This window comes from Protopterus annectens, chromosome 13.part0 (genome assembly GCF_019279795.1).
Source record: "Protopterus annectens isolate FY-2018-M chromosome 13.part0, PAN1.0, whole genome shotgun sequence".
NCBI lineage: Eukaryota > Metazoa > Chordata > Ceratodontiformes > Protopteridae > Protopterus > Protopterus annectens.
The window spans coordinates 240187132-240199148 of NC_056747.1; the positions used below are offsets into that span (position 1 = coordinate 240187132).

Genomic DNA, 12017 nt, shown 5'->3' on the forward strand with positions numbered 1-12017 from the left:
CTATGTACAAGAGGTTTTTAGATGATATATGTATCTTTTGGATAGACACTGAGGAAAGATTTTTCGAATTCCTGGATTACTTGAAGGGCACGACCAATTTTTTGGATTTTACCTTTGAAATTAATACGGAACAACTGGTATACTTGGATATTACACTCAAAAAGGAGGAACAAGGGTTCTTTTCTTCTAGTATACATCGTAAGAAAACCTTTTCCAATTCATACCTCCACTACAAGAGTGCCCACCCTTATTTCCAAAAGAAAAATTTAGTGAAGGGTCAACTCGTAAGGGTCTGTAGAATGACCTTGGATGACCATGAATTTTTGAAGGAGTGTAGTAATGTGTGTAACATGTTGGTTGACAGAGGATACCCTAGGCCCTTATTGGAAGGTGTTTTAGCAGAGGTAGTACAGGAGAGACACAAAAGATTTGCCCCTATTTTGGGACAGAATGTACCTGCCCCGACTGACAATTTAACAAATCAAAATCCCACCCTTCATGATAGAGCCTATATACTTGATTATAGAGGTGATTCAGGACCTATTAAGGAGTTGATTTCAAGAGAATGGGGGAGATTTGTCCAATTCACGGACTTACCATTGAATAATCAAACCCCTTTGAAATTTATTTACAGAAAGGACACCAATTTCAAGCAAATTTTTGAATATGGTGGTCCCATGGTTAAAAACATAGGTCCACGAGGGGTGGGTACATATAAATGTGGGTTTTGTTCACAATGTCCAAGGATATACAATAGGAAAGATGTTTTCTTAAAAGCCAGGAACAAAACACTTTCAAGCAAGGGTTCTTTTAATTGTAATAGCTGTGGAATAGTATATTTGGCTACCTGTAATTTCTGCACCTCCTTTTACGTGGGCAAAACAGAAAGGAAACTCAAATGTCGTATTTACGAACATTTGTATGAAATCAAAAAGCAGAATATGAATAATGCATTGTATATACATCAGACTTTTTGCCCTCAGGCAATGTTTTCCTTTTTTGTATTGGACTCTGTGCCCAAGGACGTAAGAGGTGGTTTATGGGAAGACAAATTGGAATACAAGGAATTATACTGGCAAATAATTTTGGAATGTAATAAACCCCCGGGTTTAAATGATTTTTTGTCCATTAAGCCAGTATTGAAACTCAGATCAGCTAAGTTATGAGTATCAAGTTTATTTACCCATTACAACCATTAGATGGCAATATACACTCCATATACTCTGTGTACATACATTTTAATGTTTTAGAGCTGTGGCTAACTATTTAGATTGTTTTTAACATTGTATACAATATAAAGACATTACATCCACACAAATGTGCCCCATTATATAGAATTTTTATCAATAATATGTATGGAAGTTAATTTTAATTTGATGTATAGGATCTGTTTGTATGTGTTTTTTTAAAATAAGATTGCTTGTTAGTTTGAAATTAATCAATTAGGTTAATTAGATAGGGTATATAACTAGAATAGGCATCAACTGTGTGTTTTGTACTGATTCTGATGAAGATTTTCATCGAAAACGTACTTGGATTATAAGCGTTATTTATTTTGTTGTACTTCAATAAATCTTGGTTTCCAGCTGAGTTGCGAGCTCTCATTGTGGTGCCTAGGCAATTTCTTTTGGTTATTGGTTTTATTCATTGCCTTCATCTCAATAGAGGAATATACATGAGTGGATCATTTGAAGCTCAGACGACTCACAAACAGGTCATAAATGAATTGAATCTGAATTTGTCAGATATATGAGCTCACAGAAAAGCACCTGAATATGCTTACAAATGAGAAGGGCACGCACGTAGCTTCTTCCAGTGCTAATGGTAATAGTATGCAGCACGAGTTTGAGAGAAACGGGCGTAGGGGCGTGGCCACTTCAGCAAAATCCAGAGCAGCTTCAATATGACCTAGGGAATGCTCAATAAAGCAGTGGAGTGACTCAGCAAAACCTATAGCAAGCTTCATAGTCAACTGTTGTAAATGTGGTGGAAATCATGAGCCCAAATAAGAAAAGTGCTTAGCAGTGCCACACATGTAAAAAGTGGAATTATTTCAAAAGGTTTTGTAAATCTAAAGGGGCACATTCTTTTATTAAAAGAGAACATTCAAAGAGACAAGTTGATCAATTAGAAAGCTGCAACCCCACTTTTTATGTTGATGGTGTGTCCATGCTTGGTGAAACAGTCAATGTAGTAGATATGAGGGCAAAGAACAAAATATTTTCTACTGTTCGGATTAATGGGAGACCCGCAGAGCTCAAAGTAGATACTGGTTCAAAGTGCAATGTTATGTCAGCAGAAACATTTGCTAAAGTAAAACCTGGAGAAAAACTTAATCTAGCAAAGTGTGCAAAGCTTATTGCTTATGGTGATGAAGAAATTCAAACCGAAGGCTCAGTAGTGCTTTCATGTTACTCTGCTGGGAACAGCTATGACTTGCAGTTTTACATAGTCAAAAGACATATGCAGGCATTATTAGGCCTCAAAGACAGTTTGAGAATGGGACTGTTTTAATTTAATAAAGAAGTCCACCATGTAAGCTTGAATGATAACAGTATGCTGATATTTTTGAAGACAAACTAGGGAAACTCCCAGTTGTGGACTCCATGAAGTTAGACCACGAGATAAGCCCAATCATTAGACCAGCATGGAAAGTTCCAGTAGCAATGCAGAACAGAGTCAAAGCTGAGCTAGACAGAATGATGCAACTAGGAGTAATTTGTCCAATAGAAGAACCAAATGAATGAGCATATTCCATGGTAGTAGCTCATGCTCAGAAATGTAAATTCAGGCTACAAGAAGTTACTTATGGGGGTCATTTGTTTACCAGTGCAGGCTTATGACCAGATCCTTCTAAGCAAACAGCACTTCTTGAGATGCTAGCTCCAGACAATGTCCAAGCCTTACAACATTTTCTTGGCATGGTCAACTATTTAGGCACGTTCATTCCAGATTTGAGTTAACTTTCAGCACTGCTAAGAGAACTGACATGTAAAGCTATAACCTGGTCCTGGTCAGAACATCACCAAAGAGCATTTGATTTCCTGAAACAGAAAATTGTCACTCCACCCACTTTCAGATACTATAATGCTCACAAGCCAGTAACTCTTTCCTGTGATGCTTCAGAGTTTGGTCTTGGTGCAGTCATTCTTCAAGAGGGTAGACCAGCAGCCTGTGCATCGAGAACTCTAACCCAAACCAATATTCAGTATGCTCAGAATGAGGAAGAGCTCTTGGCAATTGTGTTTACATATTCAAAGTTCCATGATTATATTTATGGCCAACCTATTCAAATCGAAACTGACCACCAACCTTTGGTCACTATTTTGAGAAAGCCGATGCCCACAACTCCTGCTAGATTACAACGCATGATGTTAAAATTGCAAAAGTACAATTTCCACTTGGTTTACACAAAAGGCAATCTTCTTTATCTTGCAGATACTTTATCCCAATCGCACAGAAAAAAACACTGAATAACATGGCAATGAGAAACCTGATTTTGAAGTCATGGAAGTGAAAAATTTTTCTTCTATACATTTTGATGCACTTAAAACTCACATCTTCAGGTCCAGTTCTTCAGAAGCTCAACCACTTTATCAGACAAGGATGGTTATCAAAGCAATCTTGTTTACCAGTGGATGTGCAGCAGTATTTTCCCTACAGAAATGAGATTTTGGTGGAAAATGGCATCATCATAAAAGGTCCAAAAGTGATTGTTCCAAAGTCCCTGCAACAACAGTATACTAAGATCTTGCATCATGGCCACCCAGGAACTGATTTTACCAAAAGAAGGGTGAGAGGTCTAGTATTTTGGCCTTCTTTGTCAAAGGATATTGAGAAGGAAATTTAATCTTGTTCTGTTTGTAATAGTACTAAACTGCATCAACAAAAAGAACCACTTCAGTTAAGCCAGATTCCTGAACTACCTTGGGTGACAGTAGCTATAGATATTTTCGAATGGAGTGGTCAACATTATTTGGCGTTAGTAGACTGTTATTCAAGATGGTTCGAGATTGATCTACTTCCTAACTAAATTCCATTACTGTCATTACTAAGTTGAAGAGACATTTTTCTGTCCATGTTAGACCACACAAAGTCATTTCTGACAATGGTGCACAGTTTGCAAGTCAACAGTTCAAAGGATTTTCTGAAACTTGGGACTTTGGTCATGTTACTAGTAGTCTTGAATACCCACAATCAAAATGGCTTAGCTGAACATACAGTTCAAACAGCTGTTACAGAAATCCAAATGAGACAATACTGATGTTTTTCTAAACTTGCTTAATCACATTCCTCGCAATAATTTACTTGGTTCACCTGTGCAGAGACTTATGTCAAGACAAACCAGAACCACAGTACCAATCAGTAAGAATTTGTTGATTCCATGTGCTAAAAACAACAAAGCAGTTAAAGTCCAAAAGTCCTACTATGGCAACACCAGCAAACCTCTGAATCCGTTAAAAGGAGGAGAGATAGTGTGGATGTAGACAGCGAAAGGATTTGATCGGATTGGACTTGTGAAACATTTGTGTGAAGAACTGAGATCATACATCCTGGATTGCAAGGGATAGAATTTAGGAGGAATTGGAAACATTTTTACCGGTGTCTGAACCAGTGCTACAGTATCTTGCCTGTAATGGAGACTCTAATTCTCAGAGTGATTTATCCAATGTTCCTGTTACAGAGAACATTTCATCAGCTGTTCCTTTTCCTGAAAGTATCTCTGAAAATCCTGAAGCAGAACATTCCCCAGTGACTGCCCTGTTGCTAAACCCAGTTCTAATTATTACATTACGAGGTCAGGTTGCATTTCTAGACCTAATCCTAGATACATGGCAACCTGGACTTGATTGTTCTTGTTTATTTGTGTCTGTATAATTTGCATGCCTATTCAATTGTCATTTTTTCATTGCAAGACAGATTAATGAAAGAAGGAGGCTATAGATCAGTGTGTGTGCTGTACCTTTAAGAAGCATTCCAGTCAGTCAGCACATGCAAGGAAGAGTGTCATTTTGAGTGAGCAGCCTAAGTGAAAGCATGTATGTATGTAGCAGCTAGTCAGTTAGTTAGTTAAAAGTTTAATGTTCCAGTCATCCATCCTGATGTGTTTGTGTGTAATAAACTACTTAAATGAACACCCAAGACGAGCAACAATGTCGGCAAAAATGGTCACAGTATCTAGTAACAAAGTATGAGTTATAAGTCAAGTATAAATTCCATTAAATCATGTACATTTGTACTGGGCATAGAATTAAGGAAGAAATGCTGCAATTAGAAAGGCAGACAGATGCTTGAAAGTATCATGCAGTTGTTGCAGAAAGGCTTAACCAGTTGCATTTTACTAGACTGCAAAAATGTAAGAGTGCATATTGTTGAAAATGTGAAATGTAAATAATGTAATCTGCTTTCTCTGTTGATTACAGAAAGGCCAGTTGCTGTACAGAGCATCTAATATTTACCTATTTCCAATTTTTGCAGGGCCACTGTGGGTCCTGTTGGTCTTTCAGTGCTACAGGAGCCTTAGAGGGACAACTTTTCAAGAAGACGGGACGTCTGGTTTCACTGAGTGAACAGAATCTGATCGACTGCTCCAGACAGCTGGGAAACAATGGCTGTAGTGGAGGATATATTGTGAGGGGATTCCAGTATGTGAAGGCCAATGGCGGTATTGATACAGAGAGCTACTACCCTTATGCTGAGAGGGTAATGTTCCAACTTATTAAAATACTACTACTGATATTTCTTCCACCTCTATTTCTCTTGATATCATTTGATGACCACTACAGCTACTGATGAAATGTACTGTTACCCTCCTCAGTCAGCTGGCAAAGACTGACTTAATGCACAGTTCTGCAGCTCCAAGTGATGGCTGTTTTATATATTTGCTTCTATTACACTGTCAAAACCTAGCATTTCACATTTTTCATGTAAACTTTCTCATTCCCAAGTACCACTGTAGCAAGCAGACAACAACCTCACCAAACCAGTGTGCTCAGCATTTTCAGATGAATTTGAAGTTAAAAAATGTGGCTTCATGTGCTTATATCATGAAGTGTGGTCTACAAGAATCCATTGAGTCACACCTGTATTTGTTTATTTTTAACAAAGGGAAGCACTTGGTTGGAGAATGAATGAAATACAGCTGTTCATTGAAGACCAAATTGTGCTATTATTTTGTAAAAGCAGTGCATGTTTGTTAATGCATTTGGGAAAATGCAGAAGGGTTGCGAGGTTCTGTGATACACTGCCCTCATTCTTGGAAGTGGGGATGAAAAGATGACAGTGAATTACCTTTTGTGGAAGACAGAGTATAGGACAGTGAGGCCCTCACAATGCTTTTTCACTTCCATGCTGAAAAAATGGACAGATAGATGGGCCTTCCTGTTCATTTGCAGTAATGACCCCCCTGAAGATGCTAAATTATAAAGTCCCAAATTAGACCAGGTTTGTCCAGATGCACCTCACATACTAGTCATTGTGTAAAAAAGGAAAGACCATTCCTGGGGGCCTCGTACTGGTACACAATATAAACTGCACATGTTGAATTTTCTTAATGCAGTTGTATGCAGCTTGCCTTTGTTAATAACTATAAAAGGACTGACAGTCAGCTCAAGGATTAATAGTCTTCCTACATTTTGTGTCTTTTTATTAAATTTTCTGACAGAAGAGCAGTAAGTATTTGATGAAATTTAATTTTATGTTACAAGGTCATATGTATATCTCCACCATTGGGGGAAATTCATAAAGGTTACCCTGAGATGTACAACTTCGGTACACCTCACAGTAACCTATTAGAATGCAGAGACAGCCCTAACATGGTGCTCTAACATGAAGACATGCAGCACTACATCAGGCTGTCTCTGAGGCCATGCTGTATGCAAATAAGGCTGTCCAGGGGAGAGGCATAAGTTAATTAGCCATGTACTCGCTGTCCAAGAGTGAATCCAGAAAGGCATGTATCTGCTGAACAATTCATCTTATCGCTCAGTTGAGTAGATTACTGTGGTTACTTCTACCACATTGCAGTAGTGTATATGACCAAAAGACTGTGTTCAGCTATTGCTGAAGAGGTGAGTACTGGGTATTTTAGGGTTAAGGTAGGAATGGGAGGTGAGTGAGTGTATGTAAAGGTCTGCAGGTGTGATTGTGTGTGTGTGTGTGTGTGTGTGTGTGTGTGTGTGTGTGTGTGTGTGTGTGTGTGTGTGTGTTTCTGCCTGCCTGCTTTGGAGATGGTGTAGGGGGGTGGAGAGGAGGTGAGGTAGGTTTATGTGTGAAAATGGATGAATGTGTGAGTGTGATCAGATTGGTAGGGTGTGTGTGTGTGCATGTGTGTGTGTGTTTTTGATGTATACATGTCTGAGAGTGTTGGATGGGGTGGCTGTCATAGTCTACAACATTGGTTGGGAGGACCACTAGCCAGCAAGTTAACTGGGCTACAGGGATGAAAGGGGATCACTAGCCATAAGGGATTACTTCTTAAGACTTGTGCCATAAAGACACTTAAACAAGTATTGGGGCCAGGGGTGGGGGGAAACTAGCCACCAGGGATTACTTCTGAAGACTTATGTACAATGGTTCTTAGGTTCATAGGTTCATAGGTTTATACTAGGCTATCTGCCCTAAGGCATTTATAAGCCTAGCCCAAATTGTTGTGGCTTACGCCACCCCTTATATGAAAAAATACTGTGCCCATTAGTTTGTTGTGCCTCTGTCCAGCAGTGACACAGAGATGATTCCCGGGGTAAACCTACGATCTCCCATCCACAGGTCTAGATTTCTCTTGAACAGAGTCAGCGAGGTGCTCTGCCTCACATGGACCGGGATTTTATTCCACAGCATAGGGAGTCTCTGAGTGATAAATCTATCCCTCCAGCACGTCCTATTTATATCCGTGCTAAGGTTTAAGTCGCTTGCTCTAGTGGTTTTGGTGGATTTGGATTTTTGAGGTGGAGCATGTCCATTAATTCCGGGTTGGACATGGCCTTGTATGTCAGGCACATGTCACCTCTGAGCAGACGGTATGCGACTGAATAGAGCTGGAGTTTCTTCAATCTGGCAGCATATGACAGATTTTGGAGTCCCTTTATCCTTTTGGTGAGGAACTTTTGGGGTCTCTCCAATTGCTGCAGATGTCTGGTGAGATACATCCCGAATGGGGCATTGTACTCGATCATTGGTCTGATAAGTGAAGAGTACAGGGGAACAATGACCTCACTAGATCTGGATGTGAATCCCTTCATGATCAGGTGGGCAATGTAGAAGGTCTTTCTAACCACTTTAGCAATGTGAGTGTCAAAAGAAAGGCCACTGTCAACCTGGGTCCCCAGGTCCCTGATAACCTCTTCTGTGCTTAGTGGATTGCCACCTATATGGTAGCTTGGGGTTACCTTGTTTTTCCTGAAGGGTATGACTATACATAGTATAAACCGGTTTGGGGGAAGGGGAACACTAGCCACCAGGGATCACTTCAGAACTCTTGTGCCATAATTGCACTTAAGCCAATACAGTGATTGGAAGTTGGGGGTGGGATACTAGGCATCAGGGAAAGTCATTATGTAATGCTATAAAGGTATGGGAGCCACTGGACACCAGAGTCTGCTTAAAATAAATAAATAAATAAATAAATAAAACTAATAAACTAAGGAAAAAGGGAATTTCAAACATGCACCCTTGCTACAAGAGCCCTCTGCATTAGCTCGGTGTACTGACCATTAAGGCAGTGCAGCAGGTGTTGTTTTTAAACATATTGAGGATCTCCAGCATTATGTATGAGGGGGGAGGCACAGCACACATATTACAACCTTGTAAGCATACTCCCTAGTATGCATTTACTGAAGGATATAAAGTATAAAACCTGAATGCCTGGCATTAATACAGAACTGTAGTCATCTGTGAATTACCAGAAGAGGGGAAAAGAAGACATTGTGGATGATCTGACAACAGCGGTAGGTATGGAGTACGTGGTGTGTATGTTAGTGTGTGTGTTTTACTGTGTGCTTGTGCATGCAAGAGTGACCACCATGTTACCTACTGTGGGAAGTGCTGATCTGCACTTCATGATAGGTAATGTGATTCAGAGACATGCAAATTCACCTCTAATGATGTCTTTCCTCATTGTTGCTAACTTATCTCTGAATAACAAAATACCACATTGTGGAAGAATGGCCTTTTTAACCCAAGCTATATGGCTCATGCTAAGGATGTTAATGAATCCTTGGGGTTAAGGCATATCAGTGTATTAAGGCATTCATATGCATATCAGCATGTGATACAGACGTTTACCTATTGCGGTCACATGCGTACCCCTCTGTGATACAAACTCTAACTGGTCAGTGTGTCACCATCATTTCATATCCAGCATAAAAGAGTGTCACATGCTTGATAACACACCATTTGCTTACATTAATATGTTAGAATATGATGGACTGTTTGCATATTCCAAGATTTCACATATGCCAGTATATCTTATGTGAGCAATTTAAAGCCAGTAAGCATATACTCCAGAACATGGTATCAGCTGTCCTGATTTAGGCATAGTGCTATGGTTTTTGATCCTCATATTTAGCCTTGTACATCCTAGATTTAACTATCTTCTTCATAAAGGTACAGGCATTATTAAATCACTGATATTAGCCTGTGCATAGATTCATTATCACCAGCTCTATGGAGTCTAGGATCTGAAAATGTTCCAGTCTGCACAATAAAAGTGTTGTTCTCTTTCTGACCCTCTGCAATGATTTTAAAGGCATGTACTATGTTTTTTAATGGTAGAATGGTTACAGGCATAGCTGCATACCTCTTACCAAATGATTAGTGTAAGACTGAAGAAGTATCCTTTGGTACTCTAAATGCAAGTAATCTAGCAATGTGTTTATCAAATACCTTTATGAAAGTACCACTTATGACACAGGCAAACATACATAATTAGAAAGGATTATATCATGTGCTCATTTCCTGCCTTCCTTTAAACCTCACTCCTCCTCCTGAAGATTATTCTGCATGCATGTTTCCACAATTTCCATTTATTTCTATGTAACTTGCTTCTTCATTTTCTAAAGATCCCTCTTCTGGTTCTTAAATCTCTTCTACAATATTCAATACTTCAAATACAGTTGCTTTAGACTTTAATTTCTATTTTCTACTAATTGCTTTTTTGGCAGCCAACAGAATTAAACTTAACATGATCTTACTACAGCTAGGCAATTTAAATCTTATATCAAAGCTCAAAATAATCATCTCCTTAGTTACAGCTATTTGCCCTCCGAACATTTATTTATTTATTCATTTATTTGCAGTTTGTTAACCAGGAAAGTCCATTGGGCCGAGATGAGCCCTTTTTCAGTGGAGGTCTGGGGAGACAGAGTACTCCGTAGGGAATTTTTAAAGTCTGCCAACTCTTTCCACTCCCAAACAAATGTTGCCAGCTACCTCTTTCTTCTCAACCATATCTCTAACATTTGCAATGTGCCTGAGGAAAAATTATTTGAAGTCTACTTGATGTACAAAACTGCATATTCAAAACTTCCAAGAAAAGATTCTAAAGCTCCTGGACTTTGTTGCATACTTGAAAGCCATATATATGTCCTCCCGTTGTTTCCTTGTGAATTGCTTTTCCAGTCTCTCTTCCTAATCTTTTCTAACCTCCTCTGATTGGTTCTTATACGAGTCATTTATCAATGTTAATCATCCTACCCATAGTTCAGTAACTCGAAAACTTTAAGCAATGATATAGTGATCAAACTGTACAATCACTGTGATATAGGGTAAGATGAGATTGGAGAGGCTTGTGAAAACAGCTTGAAATGCCTGGATCACTGTATTGCAAATGAATGGAATGCTTGTTGTGAAGGAAATGTCACTAACACTGCACGAATACTTTAGCGTTCCTAAAGGTTGGTTGTGCTGCGTTCTGAATCTCAGCAGTATATAGTGTTAGGTCAGTATAAATATCTTTATCAAACAACAGAAGTAATGACACAGGCATGCTTGGTCAAGCAAAGAAAATATTACACAGACCAATGTGCTGTAGGGCTGGAATTATCCCCAGCAGTTTAAAGGGGATGCCATCTAAGGGAGAGTGGGGGGGGGGGGTATGTGAGTGTTGTATAGAAAATACATTTCTTAAATTGTTTCCATATGGTAAGAACACTTGGACACTGCAAATCACATGTAATTGTAAGAATTGTAAGAACTGAAGGTAATTTACAATGCCACCAGAGATCAGTCCTGGACATTAGTCTATTTTAGTGTTTTTTTTTCCTGATGGAATCTGTAATTTATTAAAGCAGTCCATGGTGTATATAAGATACTAATGGGGTAGCAGGTCTTTCTTCAGGTATTTCATTCATCTAATTGTGAATTGTTGTTCCCAAACATCTTCAGTTAAGTGAGTTCTAATTCTTCTTCCTTATAATAGTCTTGGAACATTGTACAACCTAACAAAGTTAAAATGTCCATATTTGTGGGATGTCTACCATAACACAGCTAGGCATAGTAATCCCCAGTTGATACACATCAGATTGTGGTGTGAGTTCATATTATGTTATTTTGAATTCCCATTGGATGATCTAGATATCTTTATTTTATATTGTTTTATTTTTTTGTTAACTGCGTAAATCAACTAAGCATAAGTGTCTCTTTTCAGATGTGGCACAGGAACAGTGTACGGTTAAGTGACTTCATCTAGGTCTGTGCAAAGGGAGGCTGAGAGACACTGAAGCTCAGAACTACAGAATGAAGCTAGTGCTCAATGGGTCTATATCAGTTTGCTGCAATCTTATTGCAGTGAACACCTAATCATCGACCCTTATTCAGCGAAAATCATTTCAGTGATTCGCTGAATTTACCGAGGTCAAGGAAATATAGACTTGTGCTCAACTTGTTGAATTAGCTCTGTCATCTTAGCTTAATTGAAGTCATTCTATTTGAAATCACTGACCTAACACTATAAATAAACTACATAAAGAACTGAAGAATGGAATGGCTAAAAAAAAATCTCAAAAGTAGATATCGTAGAA

General features: G+C 38.8%; 1 protein-coding gene across 1 annotated transcript in view; it reads left to right on the forward strand.

The window, feature by feature from the left end:
* Positions 1 to 12017, forward strand: part of LOC122787200 (procathepsin L-like) — a 282706-nt gene that overhangs the window by 140772 nt on the left and 129917 nt on the right. The window contains exon 5 of the mRNA XM_044053790.1: positions 5479 to 5703. Coding sequence (XP_043909725.1) covers positions 5479 to 5703 — 225 coding nt within the window. The remainder of the gene's footprint in view (positions 1 to 5478; positions 5704 to 12017) is intronic.